General features: G+C 39.1%; 7 protein-coding genes across 16 annotated transcripts; 2 read left to right on the top strand and 5 right to left on the bottom strand.

Moving 5' to 3' along the window:
- The first annotated feature begins 89 nt into the window (after positions 1–89).
- Positions 90–2,743, top strand: LOC104714170 (RNA pseudouridine synthase 3, mitochondrial). Of its 3 annotated transcripts, none has more exons than XM_010431449.3 (9): positions 90–679; positions 789–860; positions 963–1,121; positions 1,229–1,276; positions 1,388–1,468; positions 1,555–1,671; positions 1,777–1,878; positions 1,956–2,114; positions 2,207–2,743. In XM_010431449.3, exons 1-9 carry the CDS (start codon positions 359–361, stop codon positions 2,582–2,584), a joined length of 1,437 nt encoding a protein of 478 aa, XP_010429751.1. In that variant the 5' UTR covers positions 90–358; the 3' UTR covers positions 2,585–2,743. The 3 variants fall into 3 exon arrangements, with proteins under 3 accessions (XP_010429751.1, XP_010429752.1, XP_087322243.1); XM_010431450.2 differs by having other exon boundaries at positions 212–692; XM_087466117.1 differs by having other exon boundaries at positions 266–679; positions 1,388–1,457.
- Positions 2,744–3,209: 466 nt separating this feature from the next.
- LOC109124514 (uncharacterized) lies at positions 3,210–7,018 on the bottom strand. Its single transcript, XM_010431453.3, has 16 exons — positions 6,900–7,018; positions 6,688–6,813; positions 6,573–6,601; positions 6,441–6,478; positions 6,242–6,329; positions 5,846–5,951; positions 5,660–5,730; positions 5,359–5,425; positions 5,219–5,281; positions 4,733–4,804; positions 4,518–4,619; positions 4,220–4,294; positions 4,002–4,097; positions 3,671–3,787; positions 3,532–3,588; positions 3,210–3,435 (listed from the first exon to the last, which is right to left on the bottom strand). Exons 2-16 carry the CDS (start codon positions 6,799–6,801, stop codon positions 3,376–3,378), a joined length of 1,155 nt encoding a protein of 384 aa, XP_010429755.1. The 5' UTR covers positions 6,802–6,813; positions 6,900–7,018; the 3' UTR covers positions 3,210–3,375.
- Positions 7,019–7,131: 113 nt separating this feature from the next.
- Positions 7,132–12,687, top strand: LOC104714174 (pyrophosphate-energized membrane proton pump 2). The gene is made up of 15 exons (XM_010431455.3): positions 7,132–7,388; positions 7,842–8,198; positions 8,325–8,528; positions 8,630–8,781; positions 8,870–9,017; positions 9,095–9,227; positions 9,548–9,720; positions 9,893–10,013; positions 10,566–10,753; positions 10,839–11,276; positions 11,366–11,530; positions 11,607–11,762; positions 11,854–11,965; positions 12,064–12,283; positions 12,372–12,687. The coding sequence occupies exons 2-15, from the start codon at positions 8,100–8,102 to the stop codon at positions 12,469–12,471; spliced, it is 2,409 nt and encodes an 802-aa protein (XP_010429757.2). The 5' UTR covers positions 7,132–7,388; positions 7,842–8,099; the 3' UTR covers positions 12,472–12,687.
- LOC104714173 (uncharacterized) lies at positions 12,545–13,716 on the bottom strand. The gene is made up of 2 exons (XM_087464223.1): positions 13,474–13,716; positions 12,545–13,346 (listed from the first exon to the last, which is right to left on the bottom strand). Exons 1-2 carry the CDS (start codon positions 13,569–13,571, stop codon positions 12,659–12,661), a joined length of 786 nt encoding a protein of 261 aa, XP_087320349.1. The 5' UTR covers positions 13,572–13,716; the 3' UTR covers positions 12,545–12,658.
- Positions 13,717–13,982: 266 nt separating this feature from the next.
- On the bottom strand, positions 13,983–16,706 carry LOC104714175 (uncharacterized). Of its 2 annotated transcripts, none has more exons than XM_010431457.3 (7): positions 16,048–16,706; positions 15,773–15,910; positions 15,437–15,682; positions 15,221–15,340; positions 14,903–15,085; positions 14,585–14,805; positions 13,983–14,494 (listed from the first exon to the last, which is right to left on the bottom strand). In XM_010431457.3, the coding sequence occupies exons 1-7, from the start codon at positions 16,603–16,605 to the stop codon at positions 14,158–14,160; spliced, it is 1,803 nt and encodes a 600-aa protein (XP_010429759.1). In that variant the 5' UTR covers positions 16,606–16,706; the 3' UTR covers positions 13,983–14,157. The 2 variants fall into 2 exon arrangements, with proteins under 2 accessions (XP_010429759.1, XP_087322251.1); XM_087466125.1 differs by having other exon boundaries at positions 15,773–15,875; positions 16,048–16,642.
- A 2-nt stretch (positions 16,707–16,708) lies between these two features.
- LOC147939320 (U-box domain-containing protein 52-like) lies at positions 16,709–20,292 on the bottom strand. Of its 2 annotated transcripts, XM_087466121.1 has the most exons (10): positions 19,886–20,292; positions 19,710–19,789; positions 19,518–19,639; positions 19,202–19,413; positions 19,047–19,095; positions 18,652–18,964; positions 18,473–18,574; positions 17,980–18,387; positions 17,134–17,883; positions 16,709–17,050 (listed from the first exon to the last, which is right to left on the bottom strand). In XM_087466121.1, exons 1-10 carry the CDS (start codon positions 20,061–20,063, stop codon positions 17,006–17,008), a joined length of 2,259 nt encoding a protein of 752 aa, XP_087322247.1. In that variant the 5' UTR covers positions 20,064–20,292; the 3' UTR covers positions 16,709–17,005. The 2 variants fall into 2 exon arrangements, with proteins under 2 accessions (XP_087322247.1, XP_087322246.1); XM_087466120.1 differs by having other exon boundaries at positions 19,710–20,186.
- A 135-nt stretch (positions 20,293–20,427) lies between these two features.
- On the bottom strand, positions 20,428–24,592 carry LOC104714177 (beta-amyrin synthase). 6 transcript variants are annotated; one of them, XR_015566389.1, is made up of 17 exons: positions 24,257–24,553; positions 23,943–24,128; positions 23,679–23,768; positions 23,401–23,598; positions 23,228–23,312; positions 22,975–23,141; positions 22,693–22,884; positions 22,507–22,620; positions 22,293–22,422; positions 22,075–22,197; positions 21,884–21,982; positions 21,747–21,803; positions 21,466–21,656; positions 21,201–21,378; positions 21,053–21,133; positions 20,888–20,971; positions 20,428–20,734 (listed from the first exon to the last, which is right to left on the bottom strand). XR_015566389.1 is itself a non-coding variant. In XM_010431459.3 (17 exons), the coding sequence occupies exons 1-17, from the start codon at positions 24,482–24,484 to the stop codon at positions 20,624–20,626; spliced, it is 2,304 nt and encodes a 767-aa protein (XP_010429761.2). In that variant the 5' UTR covers positions 24,485–24,592; the 3' UTR covers positions 20,428–20,623. The 6 variants fall into 6 exon arrangements, 1 of the variants encoding a protein (XP_010429761.2); XR_015566391.1 differs by having other exon boundaries at positions 21,884–21,985; XR_015566388.1 differs by having other exon boundaries at positions 21,884–21,985; positions 22,293–22,412; positions 24,257–24,552.
- Between the last annotated feature and the right edge of the window lie 76 nt (positions 24,593–24,668).

The raw sequence follows: 24,668 nt of genomic DNA on the forward strand, positions 1-24,668 counted from the left end.
ATGTAGTTGTTTTCTCATAGTACCATCATTTTGTATTGTTTTTCTCAATTTATGGTTTTGATGTAAAGATAATACTTCGGTAATGGAAGAGAAACTGTAAATCAAAATCACAACATAAATTACTGTACAAATTTCTTGAAGCTTAACTGAATGAACACGGTAGAGTAAAACCATGAATATTTTTTTAACACGACCCGAGTTGGAGATGCCCAGAATTGAAAGCCCAACAGGCCCATTTTAGCTTTCACAGTTCCGTTCTCTCTTCGTCTTCTTCGGCCGTAGCGCGCGAAGAAGATCCGCCGTTTAGCCGGCATTCTGACCTAGACACAGAGTCCTTCGGTCTTCTGATAAACCTCCCATGTTGAAGTCTAAGAAAAGCTTCGGTCAGTTATACCTGGCCGTATTTACACGGCGGTACTCGAGAGTCGCTCCGCCGCCATCGTCTGTGATCCGCGTGACAAACAACGTAGCACACCTGGGACAACCGAAGCAAGGACCATTGCCACGTCAGCTGATATCCCTGCCGCCATTCCCCGGTCATCCATTACCTGGTAAAAACGCCGTTGATAACGGAGACGACGGAGATAGCAAAGACCACGTCACAGCCATAAGCTGGGTCAAGTACTATTTCGAAGAAATCCATGATAAGGCTATTCAAACTCATTTCACAAAGGGCCTTGTGAGTGCCTCTGGTATAACTTTTGATTTTTTTGGAATTGTCTAATGAGACCTTCAAATGAATTCCCCTAAATTATATTGACAGTAATTGAGTTTTACCTTTGTGGTAGGTTCAAATGGAGTTTCGAGGTCGTAGGAATGCTTCAAGAGAGAAAGAAGATGGAGCTAGACCCATGAGAAATGTACAATTGATCTCTGTTCTTTTTTTTTGTTGTTGTTGGTGTGATCATTCTCGTGGATTGGGTTTAAGAATAGTGGTAGCGTTGTACACTTTTAATCTGCAGATTAAGCATAACGAGGTAATGCAAGTAGGAGACAAAATCTGGTTGCCAGTGTCAATCGCTGAGATGAGGATTTCTAAGAGATATGACACTATACCAAGTGGAACCTTGTATCCAAACGCAGACGAAATCGCTTATCTTCAAAGACTTGTCAGGTTCAAGGTAACTCCTGTTTGAGAAACTCTTCTGGATTTGCTAATGTTTTACACTGGTCTCTTTTGTTTGATCTTATATACAAGTTTTGACCTTACTTTTCTTATCTATTGCAGGACTCTGCTATTATCGTTCTTAATAAGCCACCTAAGCTTCCAGTCAAGGTAATAGAGTTTGCTATTTGCTCCTGCAGAATGACTTCATGGGAGGAAGCTGTTACATTTCTCTTGTTGATAAGCAGCCGCTGCATACTCAGTTATCTTTGTTTGTTTCAGGGAAATGTTCCTATACATAACAGCATGGATGCACTTGCAGCTGCAGCTTTGTCTTTTGGTAACGATGAAGGTCCTAGATTGGTAAACTCGATTTTTTTTGGGGGGTTTATATCAGTTATCTTGATAGATTGTTTTGGTTTCTGACTTATTTGACTTTCATTGGTTAGGTACATCGTCTTGATAGGGAAACTAGTGGCCTCTTAGTAATGGGTCGAACCAAAGAAAGTATTGATCATCTTCACTCAGTGTTCAGTGATTACAAGGGGAGAAACTCAAGCTGTAAGGTAAGAAGGACTTATCTGAAATTCTGAACCAAACACACTACGGTCTAGGAAGGAAAGGTTGAGCTTAAAATTGTTAAGTGACTCATAAATATTGCACAATCCTAGGCTTGGAACAAATCTTGTGAAGCAATGTATCAGCAATATTGGGCATTGGTGATTGGTTCTCCAAAGGAAAAAGAAGGACTAATTTCAGCCCCTCTTTCAAAGGTACTTATCTCATTATATAACCTCTGCTCGCTTACACACTGCTTGTATCTGAAAATGATTCAAAAACCTGTGTTCAGGTGCTTTTGGACGATGGTAAAACAGACAGGGTGGTTTTGGCGCAAGGTTCGGGCTTTGAAGCTTCCCAAGAAGCAATAACAGAGTATAGAGTATTAGGACCTATGATCAATGGGTGTTCGTGGTTAGAACTTCGTCCTATTACTAGCAGAAAGCATCAGGTACGTATTAAACTTTGCTATCCTCTTTACCTGTTTTGCGATAAATTTTGTTTTTGTTTCTCTCTTGACCAAGTTTACCTTCTGAAAAACAGCTACGTGTACACTGCGCTGAAGCTCTTGGTACTCCAATAGTAGGGGATTATAAGTACGGTTGGTTTGTTCACAAGAGATGGAAACAGATGCCTCAGGTTGATATTGAACCAACAACTGGGAAACCATATAAACTGCGCAGACCAGAAGGTCTTGATATCCAAAAGGGAAGCGTTTTGTCCAAAGTTCCTTTGTTACATCTTCATTGCCGGGAAATGGTACTTCCGAACATTGCCAAGTTCCTCCATGTCTTGAACCAACAGGAAACAGAGCCGCTTCGCACAGGAATCATTGATAAACCAGATCTCTTGCGGTTCGTAGCTTCAATGCCTAGCCATATGAAGATCAGTTGGAACTTAATGTCTTCATATTTGGTGTAGCTCCTTTTGCTACCTTTGTATTATTTAGGTGGCAATTTCTAAACTTCTTGGTTCTGCCTGCGGCTTAATATTCTCACAGATCAATCAGACTCATATTAGTAACTCACAAGCCGATGTGATCACAGTTTGGAATATCTATCCACAAGGGTTTGACAAAAACTCTTCTCTTCTTTGGTTTTGGCTATTCTTATGCGGATTACAAGTTTTCCTTATAGTCTAACTATCTAATACTAGTAATCTAAAGCGTCAGATTTGTTGTTCCGGCTGTGAATATATAACCTGAGATCATGATCTGTGAACAAGGGAGGGAGAAACGAGAAAGAAGATACTTGATTCTGTGTCTCTAGGGTTCGAACCGAAATGTTCACCCGGATTCCCAACTAGATGAACAAAAAGAATCAGCCTCGTTGATGATGTTGAACCAGCTTGGATTTAATATCGACTACAGAAAGTTAGGGCTGAGATGACAAAACAGAAAAAATTACGGGTTTATAAGTATAAATACATAAACGATAGTGGGTGTCGTTGGGCTTTCTACATTAAATGGGTTGATTTCCAAAACATGTCAACTATGTGGCCCATTTAATATATAACTATCAAACGACGCCGTGTTCTTGCTTATGGATGATACAAAACAGACCGGATTGATTTGGTTTGGCATTTACTATCTAACCTCAGTAATTAGCCACTTGAAATACCGAGGTTAGAAATATATGTAAAAAACAGAGTGATAAAATGAAAATCATAAAAACAAAACATATACATTATATATACACAGAATCAGATAGTGATCACAGTTTGGAGTATCTATCCACAAGGGCCTTAGCTTTGTCTGGTGCAAAAAAGCGTGCCTACACATTAACAAGTTAGGTATGTGTCATATATCTTTTTTACTCAGTTGGAAACGTATTGGAATGAAGAAGGTTTAACGAGTTCATATGATTCACCTGGATAAACATTCTTTCTGCATCTCCTCTGCTTCCATTTTCTCTCAATATGATTCCCTACAACACCATTTCACATGGAGTTTACCGGCAAGTATATCTGAGTAGCTCAACTATTTTGAGGTCGGGACGAGAAAATTACCTTCGCCAAGTAGCCTCGGAAGTCTTCAGGATGAGCAGTGATAAGCTGGTCATAGACAGCTACGGCGTCGCTGATATGTCCCCAGTCTGAATAAGCTTTTCCGAGAAGCAACTCAACCTGAGCAAATATTTCCCCCAACGTTTATAATCAGTTAGAGATAAAAGCCACAAAAGTATAGATACATTATCGTATCTGGTTTCTTTGGACATAAAATATGAAACAGATATGCCATCAGGAACACGAAGAGATGTCTATTTCAACAAGGAACTGATTATGCTAAGACAGTACCAGAATAATCTGTTAAAGAGTCCATTTCCAGGAACGAAGTTACCTGAATTGGGAGATTTGTTTCATCTGTAACACTGTCTGCTGTGCTTGTTTTCTTTGTATTCAGGAGTTCACGAGTGTCGAGAAGAAATTTGACAGCCTAAGAATCACAACAAAAGTGAAAAGAAATGGATCCAAGGAGATGTTGAGAGTATTTAAGATTAAGCTTCTTAGACAAAAAGGTAACATATTTCTATTCATATCTGATGGAAACAGATTTACCTCGTCTGGTTTCTTAGCAGCTAAATACGCGTTCATGAGGCCTCGTGTGACTTCAAGATCAATCCCTTTAGAAACCTAGGGTAACAAAAAGTAAAACATCGCTATTATAGATAGCAAAATTGACTGTCCTGACTCTGTTAACAAACATATACATGGTAGTAACAGCTATGCAAGTTCAAATCTTATGTCCCCACGAGAAAATTCGTCCGACAATCTTAATCGGTATCAACTATTAGTTCAATGCAAGTGAGAAAAGCTATGAAAAAGAGTTTGATCCACGAAGTTTGAGAGTATTTACCTTTTCTGAAATTCGGTATGCAGCAATACTACCTTCATAGTTCTTAAGTTCATAATTTACTTCTCCAAGCAGTCGAAACACGTCAGGGTCAGTTGGTCTCTCCTACAGAACAAGAATCACACTTTGTGCACTATTAGCTAAGTCTCTAATCAGCATGTTCTTGTGAAACGAATGACTTGACATAAGAAAAACATAAAAGCATGAGAGAAACAAACCTTAGCCAGTTTCTCAAGAAATGCAGCAGCCCGTGAATACTCTCCTAGTTCAGTCAGTGTGACAGCAGCTCCCTGCATAGGTGCCCCAACTTTAAGAATTTTTCTAGCATTATAAATAAGTCAGAAGAGGAAGCGTAACTTGTTTTCAGCTTACTATGTGTGCATTAACAACTTCAGTGAATCAATTGAAGCGAACAGAAAAAGTTTCATGTAATTCAAGCAGATATGTGGAGATTAGACTCATTCCAGAAGAACAAAATCAAAACTTAAATAGAAGTAAGGATTTTTAAATAGGTGAAAATGAGAAAAAAACAGATAACGAGTTTTTGGAACCAAAAGCATTTCAATTTTCCTGATCCTTAGCTGCCTGGTTATTAGTTTTAGTTGATCCCTATTATTGTTGGCAGCCTACAGGGAGATGAATGGCTAAATTGCCGATGAAGAAGATATATAATAGTATGCACAACAGAACATGTCTTCACTCACCTCCAGCGCAGCTTGATCCTTAGGAGTGCCATTGAGAGTTGTTTCAAACGCTTTGAGCCTTTGCTGAAAAAATAAAAATAAATTAAAAATGTTACCTGAACAAAGCCTTCATGAAAAAAACATTCAGCCCCTTATATTACCTGAAGCGTGGCTTTTTCTTCTGAGATCTGATTTTTAACTACTGTTGTGTTCTTAGTTGGACTCTCACTGAAAAGTGGAAAACAAACTTGTTAAAACTGAGACCGGCTAAATCACTTGGCAATGTGACTTGGTATGGCAAAAATGTGAATCACGGAAACCAACTCAGCTGATCCTAAAAGGAAGAAAAATGACAAGCAGTAACATGGTGTAAATGACAAAGTTATGTTTAGGCTGCCTTCATTATAGTAAAGCTACTTAAAGCTGTGATCACAACAAAATATCTTACGAGTCATAACGCACCTTCCCGTGGGAAGAAAGTCACCAAGAGCAAAAACCAAACCGAATACAACAACAGCTATGCCAACTCCAACCTGTCATGGCATGGGACCAAGTTTTGTCATGATGTTATGTATGTTATCTTATAGGCTTCAAGCGATTTTAGAACAAAAGCAAAATAATCACTTGCAAGCTGTTATTTATGTGTACCTTAGTACCAAAACCAATTGTTTTCTGGTCAGACTTGACCGGAGCATCATAGTCAATTGGACCAAATTCTTTAACTACTTCCGTCTTTTTCTGCTCAAGAGCTGACCTAGTTCATCAAAAGAGCAGAGGTTACAGAGAAACATTCCATACCAGTTGGAGGACAATGATCTTGACTATGTCTAAGGGGTGAGGGAAGCGGAACGCAAGACACATGATGACCAGATCAAGAAAAGAAAAAAGAACCAAACTTTCATAGGAAGATCATGTCGTTGTGGGTAAATTTTGAAAGTTAAGTGTGATTGTCAAAGGTTTCAGATTCCTTTTCCTACGTAATCCTATTGTATTGTAACTTATATTCTTCTAAAGCCAATAGAATTAAAAAAAAAACATGTGTACCTTCTGATGTTTTCCAGCCGTTCCTCGAAGTCTATATCGAAAGATATACCAGATTTTCCATCAAACTGAGTATTCAGACCAGGTGCCTCTGCAAAAAAAACGGAGGAGTTCCTTCAGCGAAAATTAAAGCCAGGCATGAATATTGAAGAGCTGTAACATCTGTTACTTACAGTATGCCTTAAAATCAGATTATACTTACTTCTAGGTACAGAAACAGACTGTTTAGAAGATGATTTCCTGCAGACAAACAAGTCCATATGAAAATATAACAGACAGCATTGAAGAATTCTGAATGCTTAAACAAACAAACAAACACAAAAAAAAACTATACCTTTGCTGTAATGAAGAGTCTTTCTCTTCCTGTGATGAGATTTCACAATTTTGTATCAGTACTTTGAATCAGTAAGAATTTTGTAAATTAAGTGGAAACATCTTAAAGTAAGAACCTTTTTAGAGCCAAAGCCACGCTTAGGGTTAGAATCAGAGCAACGTATTCGAAACAATAGAAGCTTTGAGTTAAATGAAACGGCGGTCGTCGCCGCGGCTAGTGTCATCAACATCCTCTGCTTGTCCTAACCAAAGCAGAGATTTTTTCAAACGAAATCATGAAAAGTAACGGCTAAGCAATTCGTAAACTTTCCAAAGTAAAATCACGTACAGCGTCCGCCGGAGATTGACGACGATGAAAAGGCGAGCTCTGTGATCGGACTGATAACGTTAGTGGTGGTGGTGTTCTTCTTTCTTTTTACTCTGCATATTATATGGGCCCCGAATTGCAAAACAAAAGTTGGGCTAGGCCCATTATACTAGGACGACCTAATATGTAAATATATCAAAAGTGATGGGTCTGTTAGATAATTTATAAATAATTAGAGTTATTAAGTGGCAGCGTGTCATTGGATAGGATGTGTCACTTACTCATAAAATTAGACTTGTACCACTGTGCGAAGTGGTAAAAAAAAATAAAAATTTAAGAAAAGTTCTCTGAAAAGTCTTTGGGATTTTTTACGGAGAAAAAAGACACAGAGGAGGTGGAAGAGGAGAGCGCTTCTTCGGCTACGACAAGCTTTCGCTAATGGCGGTTTCCTTCTGATCACTCACCGGAGCCGCGATTTCTTTTTTATTTCTCTGTTTCTACCGATTTAGGGTTTGTTTCCGGAGAAACTCTTCATATGCTTCTTCTTTGTTTTTTTTTTTCGTTGATTCGCCTATCCATTGTTTGAGTAGATCATGTGAATTTCTCTTAGTATTGGAAGTCAGATCTAACGGCGATTTCTCGATTGAAGTAATGCAAAGTCGGAATGCGTTTTTTTTTTTTTTTTTAAAAAGTTTAGTATCTTACACTATAATCTTAGTCGATTAGATCTTGGGGGGTCTTATGTGTTGCTTGTTTATTGCGTTTCTTTTTATCTTTCTTTTTAGGGAATTGATTGTAGAAGCGTTTACAGTCTTGGTAAATGGTGAAATATATAGCTAAACCTTACTCTAGAACCTTACTTACTCGGATGAGTCTGATTTTATTCAATTTGAAATTGTTATTTGGTACTTGGTAGGTAAAGAGAAACCATCAGGTCTTAATACTTTTTTTTTTCTTTTTCAGAAATTTTTATGGTGGAAACTTGTTGTGGCAACTCTACTGAGAAAGTTTGAAGAAGCTAGTAATCAAGATATATAGCTAGAGTTAGAGGGTTCGGACTAACTTGTGCTCGTTTTATGATGTGCTGTTAGCATCTGGAGAAAAAGTTGTAGTGTTTCTAAATTCAGTGTCTGAGTTCTGGGGCGGAGTTGCACTTGCCCCATAGCATTGATTTTATTACCCCCTCTACCCGTAGTTTGAAGAGCAAATTCAGCTCGAAACATGATGATGGATGAAGATATTGAGCAGGCCAGTTTGATGTCTTTCAGTGACAGGCCTAGGGCTTTTCCCAGCATGCGTAGTAAAACCTACAGTCCACTGGTATAACTCTAATTCCTCTCTTTCTCTTTCTCGAGTGCTTTTCTTATTGGTTGCATCAGATCATTAAGATGTATATTAAAAAACAAAACTGGTGTGATGTTATAACTGGTTTGTTTTTGTTGGCAGATATTCCGGATTATTAGGAAATTAAATGTTCGTGTCCTTTCTATAATTCTGCTTTTCTGCTTTGGAGCAATCTTTTACATGGGAGCAAGTACTTCTCCCATCATCGTGTTCGTCTTCACAGTATGCATCATCAGCTTCCTTTTGTCAATATATCTAACCAAGTGGGTTCTTGCGAAAGATGAAGGCCCGCCAGAGATGGTTGAGGTAAGCTCACTCAAATTCTGTGGTGATGTTGACATCTTTTCTCCGTTGTTCTCATCAAACTTCTTTGATTCTAATTTGTGAGGTAATTCTCTTACTTATAGATATCAGATGCTATTCGTGATGGAGCTGAAGGGTTTTTCAGAACGCAGTATAGCACTATATCAAAGATGGCCATCTTGCTAGCTTTTGTGATTCTTTGCATATATCTATTCCGTAACTTAACTCCCCAGCAAGAGGCTGCTGGTTTAGGAAGGTGCAGATACATGATTACATTCATAAGATTTATTTTATCTTTTGAATTGTTGTGAATGATACTTGCCCATATTACTATTTTGCTGCAGGGCGATGTCTGCCTATATTACTGTTGCTGCATTTCTTTTGGGGGCTCTGTGCTCAGGTGTTGCTGGATATGTTGGAATGTGGGTATCAGTTCGTGCTAATGTGCGTGTCTCCAGTGCCGCCAGACGTTCTGCGAGAGAAGCATTGCAGGTTCTTCTATAGTTAACCTATTTTCATAACCTGACGTGTACATGTTTCCAAATACTAAGTAGAAGATAGAAATGCAGATAGCTGTTCGTGCTGGTGGGTTTTCAGCCCTGGTTGTAGTTGGTATGGCTGTGATTGGTATCGCCATCCTCTATTCTACATTTTATGTTTGGTTGGGTGTGGATTCACCAGGCGGAATGAATGTTACTGACCGTAAGTCCCCTGTTCTGCTGTCTTTGAAGAATTTATTTTCATCTTGTGCATATTTTGTAATCATCGTACTGAATTTCAAAATGTTATCTTTATCTTTTCAAAGGATCATTTTGAGACATGAGCAGTATTTCTTAAATATGTCATGAGTTGTGTTGATCATTATTGAGGTGGGGTATCAAAACAATTCTAAGATTTTCAGTCAACCCTATAATCTATATGTATTTCTCTTGATGTATTGACCATAATTTGCATCTGCATGGACGATAGTGGAGGTATTTACTTGTTAGACTTATTGATTGAATTTTCTGTTTCTCTTACAGTGCCTCTTCTTCTCGTGGGATATGGTTTTGGTGCTTCGTTTGTTGCCTTATTTGCTCAGTTGGGTGGTGGAATATACACTAAGGGAGCTGATGTTGGGGCAGATCTTGTTGGGAAAGTCGAGCAGGGTATTCCCGAGGATGATCCTCGTAATCCTGCTGTTATTGCTGATTTGGTATTTGATCTTTGCCCTTTTTGGTTCTTACTTTCTTGGTTATCTGTGATGTCCAAACATGACATCCTTGTTTGGGGCATGTATCACTCTAGAGTATATACCCAGCAAGTTGAATAAGGGTTTGCTTGTTTTCGCCATTTAGGCTTTTAAAGTTATTTTCATCTTCTTGTAGGTTGGAGACAATGTGGGGGACTGTGCTGCTAGAGGTGCTGATTTATTTGAAAGTATAGCTGCAGAAATCATCAGTGCAATGATACTAGGTGGAACAATGGCTAAGAAGTGCAAAATTGAAGGTTTGTGGGCCATCTCTCTTTAAAGTTACTTCTGGCATATGTTGAACAATGATATATAACCTGTGTTTGAGTTCCTGACTTATGTTGAGAAAATAATTCACTGCTAGGATTCTATAATTTGAAATGCAAACTTAGGAAGAGTTGTGTGGAGAGCTCAAGCTCATAAATTACATTCTGTATAGAGAAAAATAATCTACACTTTATGGCATGTTTTGGTCACTCCTTGAGGATGTGAGGGTACATTGTTACTCATTAGGATTTGAAATATCGGTATAAGTTGTATTAATCTGCGTAAGCATTATATGAAGATTGAAGGAAGACTACTTTTCATGACACCTTTAGCAAGTTACATTTGACTGCAGTCAAATTTTCTGTAACATTCCTGACCATTTCTAGCCGTGGTTGTTAAACTAGCATAATTTTTTTTTTTTTTGCAATTTGATGTTGGGAAGATAGGAAATACATAGAATAGTAAAAGTATGTGCTGATAAATATCCTATTAAACCGCTTGTTCATGCTTGATGCTTACTCAAATCTATTTCTGTTACGCAGATCCATCGGGCTTTATCTTGTTTCCTCTAGTTGTTCATTCTTTTGACTTGATTATATCATCAATTGGTATTCTATCAATCAAGGGAACACGTGATGCTAGCGTGAAATCTCCAGTAGAGGATCCAATGGCTGTACTTCAGAAAGGATATTCTCTGACTATTATATTAGCTGTTTTGACCTTTGGCGCGGTAATGTTGCCACACACAAATCCTTGTGCAATTGCGAACAAGTTCTACGCTATATTCTTCTGACAGCATTATTTATGTTTCGCAGTCGACTCGCTGGCTGCTTTACACTGAACAAGCTCCATCTGCATGGTTCAATTTCGCCCTATGTGGGTTGGTTGGCATCATCACGGCCTATATCTTTGTCTGGATATCCAAATATTATACAGATTATAAGCACGAGCCTGTTCGGACGTTAGCTCTTGCTAGCTCGACTGGTCATGGGACTAATATCATTGCTGGGGTCAGCTTGGGTCTGGAATCAACTGCTCTTCCAGTTTTGACTATAAGTGCAGCTATTATTTCTGCGTATTGGCTGGGCAATACCTCGGGATTAGTGGACGAAAATGGCATTCCCACTGGAGGTCTATTTGGAACAGCCGTTGCGACCATGGGAATGCTAAGCACTGCAGCTTATGTTCTTACTATGGACATGTTTGGCCCCATAGCTGACAACGCTGGTGGGATTGTCGAGATGAGCCAGCAGGTAAAAATTTCACATGATTGGCTTGAAAAGCTCTGATGTTCCGTTCCATCTTTATTCTAATGTAGAAATAATATAAATGTCTCCTGCAGCCAGAAAGTGTCCGTGAGATCACTGATCTTCTTGATGCTGTTGGGAACACAACAAAAGCAACAACGAAAGGGTTTGCCATTGGATCTGCTGCACTTGCGTCATTCCTTCTCTTTAGTGCGTATATGGACGAGGTTTCAGCGTTTGCTAATGTGTCTTTCAAAGAGGTAAATGTCATTATGCAAATTTGCTGTATTCCCAATGTTGAAACAGCTTCTCATTCTCATCCTCGGTTCAAATCAGGTTGATATTGCTATCCCAGAAGTCTTCGTAGGTGGATTATTGGGCTCCATGCTTATCTTTCTATTTAGTGCTTGGGCATGTGCGGCAGTTGGTCGAACTGCTCAAGAGGTTGTCAACGAAGTAAGAAGACAATTTATTGAGAGGCCTGGCATAATGGTAAGCATATTTTTCCTTTCGAGTGCTTCCCTATTTCTTATTTATTTGGCTTGTACTGCTGTTGACTAGCAAAACCAATATCCTGTAACAGACGTACAAGGAGAAGCCAGATTATAGTCGATGTGTCGCCATTGTCGCATCTGCAGCTTTAAGGGAAATGATCAAGCCAGGAGTTTTAGCTATTGCATCACCCATTGTAGTTGGTAAGTCAGTAATGTTCCTTAGTCCCTTTTTTTTTTTTGCTTCCTGTATTGAAACCACAAGATTGTGACCAAAACAAACCTCTTGTTCTCTCTTTCAGGTTTGGTGTTTCGGATCTTGGGTTACTACACAGGACAACCTCTACTGGGAGCAAAGGTTGTAGCTTCTATGCTCATGTTTGCAACAGTTTGTGGTATCTTAATGGCACTTTTCCTAAACACCGCGGGAGGTGCTTGGGACAATGCAAAGAAATACATAGAGACGGGGGCACTTGGGGGTAAAGGAAGCGAAGCCCACAAAGCAGCTGTGACTGGTGATACGTAAGTATTTCGTTCTACTTCAAAACTCATTTCAAGTTGTATTCCTAGATGGGATTTCTCATTATAAATTCATCTGGTAACATTGCAGCGTGGGAGATCCATTCAAGGACACAGCCGGTCCATCCATTCACGTCCTCATAAAAATGCTCGCGACTATAACTCTCGTCATGGCTCCGGTTTTCCTCTGAAAGCGAACCATTACTTATCCATCCCCTGCTTGTTTACTCTCTTGCACATATACAAAATAGAGAGGGAGAGAGGTTGGTTATAAAATTATTCACATGGATTAATGGTTTTGTGTTTCACTTCATCTGAATAAATGAGATAATTCTGTTTTTGAGATTAGAGATTATTTTAAGGAACTATAGAGACATTTTAATCAACAACATCTTTGACTTTGAGGATCTTAACTCTCCTAGATTTTCTCGTTCTGGCACTTCTTATTCTTCTTGATTTGCCTCCAACTCGTACAGACATCTGTCTACTCGGTAGCCTTATGAAGCGGCGGTTGTTGCCATTGCTGCCAAGATGGTGATGGTTGTGTTTGCTTCCTCCTAGTCTGTTTCTTCTTCTCCGCTTTGGTCTAATGCTCTTTCTTCGACTGGGACTGAGTGATGAACTCGATTCGTCATCACTAGAGTAGTCGTAGGTGGCAGCTTCTATATCACCGAGTCGTTTTCTATTACGGCGGACCCGCTTTACGTTAGTCAAACTGTGCCACAAGCAACTAATCATCTCTCCAATGGCGAACCAGTACGCTGCACAAGCGGCGCATGACATTTTGCAGATGCTTTTAACAACACACTGGCAGATTCCAAGTTTGAACAAGAGGGTGATGAACATCAAAACTGATAGTAAAAAGAAACAAAATACAAAAATTATAAAGAAAAGTAAGGAGAATAGTTTATAGAATCTAATAATGATTGCTATACATAGAAAGAAAGAGAAGGAGAGAAGGTTACTGATGAAACAGAGGGCTGATATAAGCACCAGTTTGGCGATATCAGGAAGACAGAAATGTTCTATGAAACATGCAAGATCCCATGGTCCCGAACATACATCTCTATAATAAAATAGAAGAAAGAGAAATCATCAAAAGAATGGTGATAAGAAAAACAACCAAATCAACGATTTTTGTGACAGTCGTTGGTTCCTTTAAATTCAGACAATGGATCAGAAGAAAATCTTACAAACAGGATCTTCCAAGTGTGGCTTTGAGCGGTGCTGTGAAAATATTGCCTATAAAACCTCCGATGTCCGTTGATGCTTTGCCTAGAGCGTTTCCCATTTTTGCTTAATCGGTGAGGATTGTAATCAATTAGTTAGTGACTCGCTCGATTCCTTTTCTCAGCAATCATGTTTATCAAACGTAAAGATATGAATCAATTTTTCTGAGAATTTTCAAAATATTATGAATGAATGAGCGAACGTACATCTTACTATCTTAGCATACAGTATTATAGTAAGCGAGAAACCGCTTCGAGATAGAAAAATTGGGGAAATTACTTTTCATGTCAAGTTTCTTTTTCTGTTGTGTTTTGAAAAAGCTGTGTAATATAATGTTATAAATATTTGCCCAATGGGCTGTTTCCGAATTTAGGCCCATACAATTATCCTAAAAGGACCCAGTCCACATACATCAAACCAAACCGATCCGGGTTCACAAAACTGAAAATTAACCGGTACAGACACACTCATAAACTGAATTTTTTTTATTCAACTTTCTTTTTTTTGTAGACAAGAACAGTAAGTACATACACTAGCGGCTATATGAACAATGCACACAGACAAAACTGAAGAAGCTTCTCAGAGATATCACCAATCTCATAACATAGTGATCTTCTCAAAGAAACTTTTGGCCTATATATATATAACTAATAGGTTTCGTGGTGAGTTTGCTGAAGCTCTCCTAAACCTAAGAAATCAGCAGCAAACTCTTCATCGTTTTTGCCTAACATTTCCTGTAATGTACATTCTATGTTCCTCCCTTTTAGTACCCAAAACCGCGGTTTTATCCTTTTCTCCAGCGAGTAACTAAAGTACCTCGGGTATTCTATTACCTCTCTAACCGACTTCTCCATACTGTTCAACAGAAACTCTAACTTTGGTCTCAACACTTTGTCGATGCTGTATCCTAATAGCGGTGAGAACTTGCGAATCATGAAGGCAAGCTCTCTCTCTGATATCCCAGTCTCCATTAAGTACTTTAGTCTGCAAGAGCATAAGATTACTATATTAGGGGACATAAGCTAGAAAAATGATTCACTGAGTATGATGTGCTAGATTGGCTATGATAGATACCGTGGAAGTAGTGTTTTGTCTGCGTCGTATATGAGAAATTCCGGGTATTTCTTTATGATTCGGGGAAAATGCGTAGATGAAACACCAAAACGAGTGAGAAATCTGAGCTTTTTCTGCAGGGTATTATTGTCAATGCTGCAGCCAAATATTTCAGGACATCGACAGAGTATTTGACCAACGATTTCCTTTTGAAATCCCAAATCTTCCAAAAAGCAAACAACCTGTTAGAAATGAGGATAATGTACATGGTTAAACAAACAGTCTTGCACAACAATAATAGAATGGGAGAATACACATCTTGGAAAGTGGTTTCTTTACCTTAAGAAAGTCTTGGGGTTTACATAACAAAAGCTGAGGCATCTTGGGTATAACCTTCCCCATTCTTTTATCTCTAACACCTAATTTATCAAATTCCTTCACCATCATCTCCATATTGCTCGCTGAGCAACCGAGAAGCAAAGGCCATCTCCTAATTCCGTGGTCAATATCCATTTTGAGCACCTAAGAAATCAAAATCATAGCAAACCATGTCTGAGTAAGACCAATCATGGAACAACAATGATAAGGCCTGCGTAACAAACACAAAACAACCAATTATCTGATCGACATGATGTGGGAATAGTTCTATGTGCTTACCGATTCACTGTTAAAAAATGAGACGATATGGGAATAGTTCTCTTGTACGCTTGGTGAAAGAAGCCACGGATACTTCTGCAATACTTTTCCAGAATCCTTGTTCACTACACTAACCTGAACCTATACAACCCAAATTTGCAATAATCAGCAACCAAAAAGAAAACAAAGAAAGTGCAGCTCCATGTTAGTTATGTACAATCAACCAAATAGGCATACCTTCTCCAGAGCTGCGGCTACCCTTCTTTTGATCTCCTCAGTTTTGCTGAGCATGATAGGAGGGTACAAGAGAAGTACTTTTCCAGAGCAACCTTTAGGAATACCAATGCTTTCAAGAAACTCTACCATAGGCTTCATATCATTTTCTTCTGAAAGTAGAAGAAGCCGAGGGAATGACTCGATTAAAAATCTGAATGATGCATCTACAGAACCGAGCATGTCCAAACCTCCACGCCTTGCTTCAATCTAAAAATACATTTTAACATTCATCTTACTAAACAATATAAGTGCTTCTAGCGAAAGCTAACAGGAGAGAGAACACACACACACAAAAACCTTTTCGAAAAAGGAAAGAGTTTGCTGCACATCTTCATCAATAGGAATGGACAAGTAAAGCATCATGCGTCGTGCATACTTTCCAACAAGACCATTCTCATCACTGCCAGAAAAGAATATTTCCTTGAGGTACTTAACCTAAAAATCCAAATCCAAGATTAAGTCACCATGCCAAAATCGAATTCCAAACCCAACCTAACAAAAACATACAACACTAGCAACTTGATTTTGATGCAGAACCAATATCTCTATCTCTTAACGTATATGTGAATTACCTTATGGAGAAGAATGGGAAGCGATTCAGAGGAGACGTAATGAGCCAAATACATAGCAGAAGACAAACTCAAACCAAGACTCTCTAAAAAAGCAACTTTGCCACCATCACCCTTCTGTTTCACCATATAAATCACTTTCTCCTTAAACCCTAAACCCTCAATTCCCTCAGATTCTTTACTCCCTTTCCACGAATTCCATTCTTCCAAATCCCTAACACCATCTACTATCATTCTCGTGTACTTTGGACAATTCGAAGAGATGAAATCTGAATCGACCTCGGAGAGTCCAATCTCTAGTCGGAGAAACCCAGAAATAGAATCCTGCGCGAGAGAGGCGTGGTTTGCCTGCGACGAATTAGAGCTGCTAGGATTCGAATCACCGTGCTGCGAAGAGGCCGAAACAACTACGCGGCCACTGTGGTGTTGGTAACCCGAGAACAAGGTCACGCGACGAGGAGAGAAGAATAAGAGAGAGTTTGAACCAAATTTACAAGATTGTAAAGGAGGAGAAATCAATGTTAGGGTTTCGAAATTGCAAGAGCTATGTAAAAGCTCCATAAAAACAAACAAAGTTCGCTACTTTGCTTCTACCCACATCAAGAGGAAGAAGAAGAAGCTGTTGCAGGGTTTATCTGTAGCTTATGAATTTAAACCATTTCGATTTTTCAAAAACAATTCAATTAAAACAAACCCGGTTAAGTCAAACCGGTCTGAGCCATTGGGCCTTTTTTTACATGATCGATGCTTTAATAAATACCATGATGGGCCTACATATAATAGATACCGTGATGGGCCTACAAATAATAGACCGTTTACATAACTGATTATTTAACAGAATACCATATTCCCCCTACGGCTGGCTATAGTATCATACACTAGTTCCTTTATCTTTAGCTTCACTTGAAACATCATCATCTGATTCTATTTAGTTACCAAATTTTGTTTAGCCATCTCAAAACTAGGATTGAGAGTCTGCAGCTGGAGATTCCGGATTCGGTTCACTCTGCGAGAAAACAAAAAAAACACAAAAATCATTACACAAGAAAGAAAAACCTTTACATGATTTATTAGAGAAGAAGCACTCACAGATGCTGAAATAGAGACTTGGCTAGTGTGTGGAGACTTTCCTGCATAAAACACACTCTCTAAACTCTCTTCACCAATGTCTCTTAACCGGTTGAGCTCAGGCAATATCTCTTTCCCGAGATCCGGTCTATCTTTTCTTCTTAACTCCGCGCATTGAAGAGACAGCTTTGCTAAAGACAGAGCTTCTTCCACAGGCCAATCAGGTACTTCTGGATCAAGCATATCTTTAAGAGTCCCTTCTTCGATTGCTTGCTCAACGTAGTAAGCTAAACCCATTGGCTGTTTCGCAGTCAAGATCTGCAAAAGCATGATCCCCAGTGAATAAACATCTGACTTCACACCCAACATTCCGGTTTGTTGGTACTCAGGATCAATGTAACAGAATGTTCCTGCAGCTGAAGTAACTCTGTACTGTGTAACGTTTTCTGCTACTGCAGGGACTAATCTTGCTAGCCCGACATCACTTATCTTGCTCACGTAGTTGTAATCGAGGAGAACGTTTCCTGGTTTAAGGTCTCTGTGGACAATTGGTTCAGGTTTGGTCTGGTGGAGAAAGAGTAGTCCTGTGGCTATCTCAGCAGCGATTCTGAAACGTAGCTGCCAGGTTATTGGAGGTGTGTTTCCTCTCCTGAAGAGCCGGTCTTCTAGACTTCCTTTGGCCATGTACTCATAAACGAGAATCCCAAATTCTGGACAAGCTCCAAGAAGAAGCACCATGTTTGGATGCCTTATGCAGCTTAACACTTCAACCTGAGAAAACATAAAACATATGTCTTTCTCTCTCAAAGATGAAAACTTTATTGTATTAAATAAATAAAAAAAAAGGAAGAAAGATTGTTTTGTTACTTCTTTCTGAAACTGTGATCGTCCTTGAGCAGCATCAGGGCGTAGAACTTTAACAGCAACACTTGTGTGATCAAGATAGCCTCTAAAGACAGGGCCATAGCCTCCTTCTCCAACCTTTTGAGACTCTGCAAAATTTGAAGTAGCTTCTTCGATTTCTTCAACCGTGTATTTCCTATACCGCACAAATCCGCGAGAGAATGAATCTGATTCCTTCATTGTCTTCATCTCTGCAGTCAACCTTCTTTTAGCTTCCACTTCTGCTAATCTCTTTGCAGCTTCAGCAGCTTCCAATGCTGCTTTGGCTTTAGCTCTCTCTTTTTCCACTATTGACATTGCTGCTTCCTCTGAACTCTTTGCTTCTTCCAAACGTCTCTCCTCTTCGGTTCTCAGCTTTTGCAGCTCCGTTGCCTAAAATTTCAGAAAACGATATTTTATTCAAATGTATACTAATCTCATTTCCTTTACAATGACTTAGACGTTAGCTTCTTACTACCTGTTGTCTAGCGCTTAAAGCTTCTTTGCAAGCTGTGCTATACATATCCATGGTTTGTTTAAGCTCTAGACGCAGCCTCTTCATTTCAGCTTCAACATCATCCTGCAACAACACAATCCCATCTAAGCAAGTATTTCTAAGAAGAATAAGTAGAGAAGGATCTTGATGTTAGTACTAACCAAGCTCTGAGATGAATACGAGGATGCTCTACCGCTCTCTTCAGAGAATGTAGAGGACTCGTTAGGGAAACCAGGATCACTGAACTTGAGTCCCAAGCGATGTGAGCCAATGCTTTGCTCTGAGCTCGTTGACATTCTCGAAGTCCTTGCAGATTCAGGAAAATCAAGGCTGAAGGAAGAGCGGTCAACGCTTGGTCTCCCAGAGCTGATGAATGAAATGTCAGATTCACGATGAGAAGAGGGACTGATGAACGAAAGGTCGCTATCTGAATCATATAAGTCCCCATATGGCTTCCTTTTCACCAAAGGCAATCTACAAAACAAAACAAAAAAATGTTTTTAAGATTCATGTAAGACAATTTAAAGTTAAAGACACCAATATCAAGTTCCTATACCTTGTTGCATCATATTCAACTGATCTGCGCGGTCTAGAAGGTGTACTACCTGTTTGCAAAACCAATGGTAAGACACAGAACTGGATAACTCAGAACTTTTGTTTCTTGCTTTTTTTTTGAAAGAGAGAAGTTTTAAGTTTTTATATATTATAAACCTGCAGAATTGGACTGGTCTTGGTGCTTTGGTGCTTTTTCAGGAGTATGAGGGTAATGGTTGTCAATCTCACATTGCTGCATGGAATTATGGTAAGGAGCAGGACGAGATGCATTTCGTACTGATGCAATTTTGCCTTTTGAAATTACATAAACACTGCAGAAATCTGGAGCTGATTTTGACACAGTTGTTGGCAAATCCGTCTTGAATCTTCTGCTCAGAAGTCAATATATCACAAATTTACAGAATCCGTTGTGGAAAAAAAACAGAGACTTTTGTAACAGAAAATCTGAAAAGAAGAAGATAAAAGTAATTACCTCATGAAGCCATTACGTGATGCGGCTCCAACGACTAAGTTCTCGATTGCTGAAGATGAAACATATTCGGTAATGGCTCTGACTTTGTCTGCGTCTTCCAACAAAATGTCTTGACAATTTATCTGCTCAAACAGAATCGATTAGGAGCTTTCTTTAACAAAAGGGTTTTTGATTCTGAATATATATATATACCTCTTTACGGGAGCAATAGCAGTGGAAGGATACGAATAGATCTTTAGCTATCTTCTCCAATTGCGTTCCTTCTTCAAGATCTGCAACAACAACAACAACAACAACAGAAGTTACAAACTTTATCGTGAAGAAGAAACTTTTTATATGAATGTGTTTATTAGAAGAAGATTGGGGACCTGAAGAGGAATGAGATCTGGAAAGGACATGGATAAGAGAAATGGTTTGGCCACGAGAAGCAAGATTGTCGATTGTCCATTTAAGAGCATGTTGGCTTCCTTTGTCTTTGTCTATTGCAACTGCCACCGAACCACTTCCTGTTTCTTTCTTTGTCCCGTTTGCTTTTGGTAGCCACATTCTTTTTCTTCTTCTATCCCTATATTATGAGTTAAAAATTTCCAAAACAAAAGGAAGGAAAAAGGTCTCTTCCCTCTTGAGTCTTTATGATACAAAGAAGATGATACTTCAATTTGATTTTCACAAAAGAAAAAAAAAAGGAAAGAGTTTGATTGATCAAAAGATTCTTTATGGTGAAAACTAATGAAGTAGATTGTAAAGCTTAATGGGTTAGAGAATTTCCTCTTTTTCTGATGGTTGTTATTTAAGGGTTTTTATTTTTGGCTGATAGTCTAATTTCAGATTCTATAACACACACACACAAAATAACACATTTGTGTGGTTTGGACTCTTTTGTTCAACTTTGCCTTTTAATTAATCACCATTTGAAACTTGCCTTCCAATAGACGGTAGGCAAAAAAAAATTTAGAACTTCTAAAATGTAAATGAGGATACTTGTGACTACAATAGAAATTAAACTAGCGTATGTTCAACCTTTGGCATATTGCAATATATAAATCTTGTAATAGACTAATAGATTCACATGTCTCTGATATAAAATAAATTTATGAAAAGTGTCGTCATGGCAAAGAAACTCGTGCGCGATATTCTGCGAGTGCCCACAACGGATGAATGTTTCTGTATGCAGCGTAGTGTAACGTGCAGTTCTTCAAAAATACTCCGGTTGCTTGCTGGACAAGTTATCAAAAAGACTTCAATTAGCATTTTTTTTTTTTCAAATTCCATCAGCAAACAAATCACAGAATTTAGTGACCCCAGCCGTCTAAGATCTGATGAGGCCACAAAGTCGGATTTTGAACCATTTTGGTCTTAGAGAAATGTACCTGTTGAGGAAAATCTCCACTCTCCAGTTGTGAATTGATGATAAGTTTTGCAGCACGGTGAAGAGGAAGCGGATCTCTCTCCGCCTGTTGTGTAAAACAATCGTTATATATACAGCTGAGTCACTAATAAGTAATTTCCCCGATAACTATTGAATGTTTAACAACCTGTCCTGCGTGAATGAGACCCATCAAAGCCCAAGCAGTTTGCACCACGTTTGATATATCCCCTTCTTGTTCTATGTATCTCTGCATAGATCATTAATTAGAGTGACTGAATGATCCTACATTAAATTTATTTCATTGAAGCGTATACCTTTGTGGAGCATGAGAGGTAGCTTTCTCCCCAGCCTCCGTTGACTTTCTGAGTTGCAAGAAGAAAATGAACGCCTTTGCGCATAGCCACACAGTCATTGTAAGTTTTACCAGCAGCTGCTAAGCCTGCAAGAGCAAACCATGTACCGTACGTGAAGCAAATACCCCAGTTCCCGTACCTGTCAATTCAAAGAACAACTGTTATTAACTTGGTTTGTTTAGACTTCTGTGAACAAAATTCTGAATCGTTGCAATTGTTAGTGTACCATGAACCATCAGGCGTTTGCATGTTTTCTAGGTAATGCACAGCTTTGCTGATGAAAGTGGTGATCTCCGTTGTCCTATGATCTGGGAAGAGTTGCTTGAATAGACTCAATGCTTGGATTGCAGATGACGTGCACTCGCAGTATTCATGCTCAACCACAATGTCCGAGAACAATTCTGTGGGATTGAACAACTGAGACAAAAGTATAGAGAAGATTATGTGACCGCGTTCAAAAAGTATGTGTTGGTTGGTTGAAATCATTTTATGGTTTTTGGTTCTTACTTCCAACCATTTGGGAGCACCAGCAGCCTCCCAGGCAGATACACCTCCGTTTTTGCTCTGAAACAAGTGAAACTGTCACGACCTGCACAGGGGTATTTATTATAGACGATATCAATTTTATGACTGATAATGCTCACCTGTAAAGTGAGCAGGATATTAACAGAATCATAAAGTCTCTCTGGGTCTTGTTTTGGGCCAACAATATCCGGTGCCAACATCGAAAACAGTAGGCAGCACTACTAGACCAAAAACAGTAAGGATGCATATACTACTTGGGATGATTAGTAAAGAACATGTTAATGTGTTGGATTTACACCGACTGAATTACCTTTAAGCCATCAGCTGTGCAGTCTGAAACTTGCCATCCGTGATCTCGGTCGGAAAAGGTCCAGGCTCCTTTAGATATGTGACGATACATGCTTTTGAAATCACCTGAAGGGTTCTCTCTAACCTTCAATTGTTTTTCAATTTGTAAGCCAATTTTCTATTCTTCAAAAGAAACACTTAGTAGTAGTGCTACAGTATATGCTGCAGGGGACGTCGAACCTGTGAATTCTTTATGAACTCATGCCCTCTCATGAGTACATCAGAGATTTCACTGGAGAGATTACTTGCAAGTAAAGCTTGCATCGCGAACCCTGTATCCCATAGTTGACTTCCAAAACTCTGCATAAATCTGTGCCGATGAATTTTTCGATTTCTTACCAACTCAAAGTTAGTCAGCATAACAAAATTGTATTTCTTATCTCCAAGGCCATACCTGCATTTTCATCCCATCTTCGGCCACCCACAAGTAGTCGGGGATTCTAGCGAGATGCTTCTTGAAATAAACCCCATCCGGATCTTCAACCCAACAAGCTAACATGCATAGTACCTGTAGAAAGAGACAGTAGTTAACTCCAGCTTCTCTATGTTTTCTGTCTAAGTAAGGGTATGCTGTTCTTACCTTTTCAACACACCCAATGGTGATATAACGGCTATTTTCATCTTCATAGTGCATGTGTTTCATTGCCACCTGAAGGGATTTTTGCCTAAGAAGCTTGTTAAATGGCCAACGTGCAAGGAAAGGCTCCACAAAGATGGAAAGACTGTCCCATATCAACTCTTGAACCAGCGGACGGGGATAGTATGTATCTTCCTAAGGTAAAGTAAGAGAAATGTCTCCGTGTTTTTTTCAGGGACAATAAAAATCCTTAAGAAAAATGATGATACATCCTAACATTCTTACCTTTGCACTAAGATGGCAGACTTTCTTCCAATTAATTTCTTCATAAGGCTGTAAGTACAGTTCTTTGCGGAGTTGTAGAATCAGAGGCGTTATTGGTCCAACAAACCGCTTCCCATAGAGATACGACATTGGCAAATAAACCATCCGGCAGTAGCACCACATTTTTCCTGCAAGAATCAGTTTCCCCAAGTCAGGTTTTGGCTCAAACACAACAAGATTCTTTTGGACACAAATCGTATGTCAAGAAAAAAACCTGGATTCACGGGAAAGAAAGAAGGTAAGATCCAAAACTCAGGAGGCATTGGGGTGCTTCCAGACCAGTCAAATACACCAAGTATCTGCAGACAACAACCAAAAAAGACGATTATAATACAACCTTATTAGTCAGACTCAGAACTAGATTACCAGATGATCTGAAATACTTACCGAAAGCCAAGTTTTACCCCAAGAAGGTATGTAGGTGACACCACCGTGGAAAAGAATCCATTCTCGGGCTCGTCTACACGCATTTTCATGACCTCCATCAGGACTTTCTCCAAGTATACGCATACATATGTAATTCAGCGCAGTACAGAACATTGTGCTATGACCTTCAATGTGTAATCCCCACCCACCATCTTCCTTCTATGGACAGATAAATCCAACATGAGCATATTGAACAAGATACAACTCGTTGTGGAGGGGAGCTATAGGTAAAACTGTACCTGGTGACAGTAAATGTATCGTAGAATCTCTCTTCTATGTTCTGAAGTGAATACTTCATCAAGATGTCCCGTGATATATAGACAAAACACCTACACAGTGTGTACCGAGAGCAACAAAGCTTCAGACTTTCAATTTCTACACACTGATCCCTAATCCAAATTCACTCGTATAGATCAATTGAAATTATCGTTTTTTCCTACTTCGCGATTGAAATCTCTAATCTCTGATCCTACAAATTGAAACGGCGAAGAACAAAAACTTACCAACGGCGGAAGGAAAAACAAAGGGCCGGCGTTTTCGGCCGGCCAGTGACCGTCGCTGGCCTGCAACGCCGATAAGAAACGAACACCTCTCCGTAATGCATTCGTCGCCGTTTCCAAGGTTATCTTCTCGGAGCCTTCAACTTTCACCGGAGGTATCACTTGCTCGAACTTTTTCTCTTTCAGAAACTGTTGTCCAAAATTTGTTACTTTTTATAAATAACAGATATATTTCGTAAATAAGCTTTTCTTTTGGGGCTTTTTGTAATTACCCAAAATTAACAGAATGTTCCAAGAAATAAAGTAATTTACAAAACCTGCATGCGCCACAAGAGATCACTGCTTGCTTTAACATGAAAACGATTCTCGTAGAAACTCCGGCGAGCCTCAACTACGGCGTTTCGTTCCTCCGGTGAGCCTCCGTCAGGATCAAACTCCCATGTTTGCCGTCCGACGAAGTTGTTTGTAGTGAATAAGTAAGGATCATCTCCGTTTCCTTCTCCTATCTTCAACCTCCACATTACAAAACTGAGAGCTACGTACATGGTTTCTTAAAACGTATACATACGTATTTATAAGTGGAAGTGACTTAAGTTGAAGATAAAGTAGGTGGAAGTTTGGTTAATCTGTGATGATAAAAGACCGACAAGAACAGGTTACTTCTGGGATGATAGAGAATTTAAGAGACACAAAAGAGATTACTTGTTGGTAGAAAAGATTTTGGTTAAT

The sequence above is a fragment of the Camelina sativa genome, chromosome 9 (genome assembly GCF_030686135.1).
Source record: "Camelina sativa cultivar CO46 ecotype springtype chromosome 9, ASM3068613v1".
Lineage (NCBI taxonomy): Eukaryota > Viridiplantae > Streptophyta > Magnoliopsida > Brassicales > Brassicaceae > Camelina > Camelina sativa.

Excerpts from the sequence above, each read along its gene's own strand:
- LOC104714175 (XM_010431457.3), bottom strand. The coding sequence starts at position 16,605 with ATGGAGCTTTTACATAGCTCTTGCAATTTCGAAACCCTAACATTGATT. Across the intron at positions 15,683-15,772 it reads CTCTTTCCTTTTTCGAAAAG|ATTGAAGCAAGGCGTGGAGG; the intron begins GTTTTTGTGTGT and ends ATGTATTTTTAG. Across the intron at positions 14,806-14,902 it reads AACCCCAAGACTTTCTTAAG|GTTGTTTGCTTTTTGGAAGA; the intron begins GTAAAGAAACCA and ends CATTTCTAACAG.
- LOC104714177 (XM_010431459.3), bottom strand. The coding sequence starts at position 24,484 with ATGTACGTAGCTCTCAGTTTTGTAATGTGGAGGTTGAAGATAGGAGAA. Across the intron at positions 21,657-21,746 it reads GTGCTCCCAAATGGTTGGAA|TTGTTCAATCCCACAGAATT; the intron begins GTAAGAACCAAA and ends CTTTTGTCTCAG. Across the intron at positions 21,134-21,200 it reads ACCTCTCATGCTCCACAAAG|AGATACATAGAACAAGAAGG; the intron begins GTATACGCTTCA and ends TGATCTATGCAG.
- LOC109124514 (XM_010431453.3), bottom strand. The coding sequence starts at position 6,801 with ATGTTGATGACACTAGCCGCGGCGACGACCGCCGTTTCATTTAACTCA. Across the intron at positions 6,479-6,572 it reads GACTCTTCATTACAGCAAAG|GAAATCATCTTCTAAACAGT; the intron begins GTATAGTTTTTT and ends GTTTGTCTGCAG. Across the intron at positions 4,620-4,732 it reads TTCTTGAGAAACTGGCTAAG|GAGAGACCAACTGACCCTGA; the intron begins GTTTGTTTCTCT and ends CTTGTTCTGTAG.
- LOC104714173 (XM_087464223.1), bottom strand. The coding sequence starts at position 13,571 with ATGGGAAACGCTCTAGGCAAAGCATCAACGGACATCGGAGGTTTTATA. Across the intron at positions 13,347-13,473 it reads ACACTTGGAAGATCCTGTTT|AGATGTATGTTCGGGACCAT; the intron begins GTAAGATTTTCT and ends ATTTTATTATAG.
- LOC147939320 (XM_087466120.1), bottom strand. The coding sequence starts at position 20,063 with ATGTGGCTACCAAAAGCAAACGGGACAAAGAAAGAAACAGGAAGTGGT. Across the intron at positions 19,414-19,517 it reads TCACGTAATGGCTTCATGAG|AAGATTCAAGACGGATTTGC; the intron begins GTAATTACTTTT and ends ACTTCTGAGCAG. Across the intron at positions 17,884-17,979 it reads GATCACAGTTTCAGAAAGAA|GTTGAAGTGTTAAGCTGCAT; the intron begins GTAACAAAACAA and ends ATGTTTTCTCAG.
- LOC104714170 (XM_010431449.3), top strand. The coding sequence starts at position 359 with ATGTTGAAGTCTAAGAAAAGCTTCGGTCAGTTATACCTGGCCGTATTT. Across the intron at positions 861-962 it reads GAGCTAGACCCATGAGAAAT|ATTAAGCATAACGAGGTAAT; the intron begins GTACAATTGATC and ends TTTAATCTGCAG. Across the intron at positions 1,277-1,387 it reads CACCTAAGCTTCCAGTCAAG|GGAAATGTTCCTATACATAA; the intron begins GTAATAGAGTTT and ends TGTTTGTTTCAG.
- LOC104714174 (XM_010431455.3), top strand. The coding sequence starts at position 8,100 with ATGATGATGGATGAAGATATTGAGCAGGCCAGTTTGATGTCTTTCAGT. Across the intron at positions 9,018-9,094 it reads CTGCGAGAGAAGCATTGCAG|ATAGCTGTTCGTGCTGGTGG; the intron begins GTTCTTCTATAG and ends ATAGAAATGCAG. Across the intron at positions 10,754-10,838 it reads CTGTTTTGACCTTTGGCGCG|TCGACTCGCTGGCTGCTTTA; the intron begins GTAATGTTGCCA and ends TATGTTTCGCAG.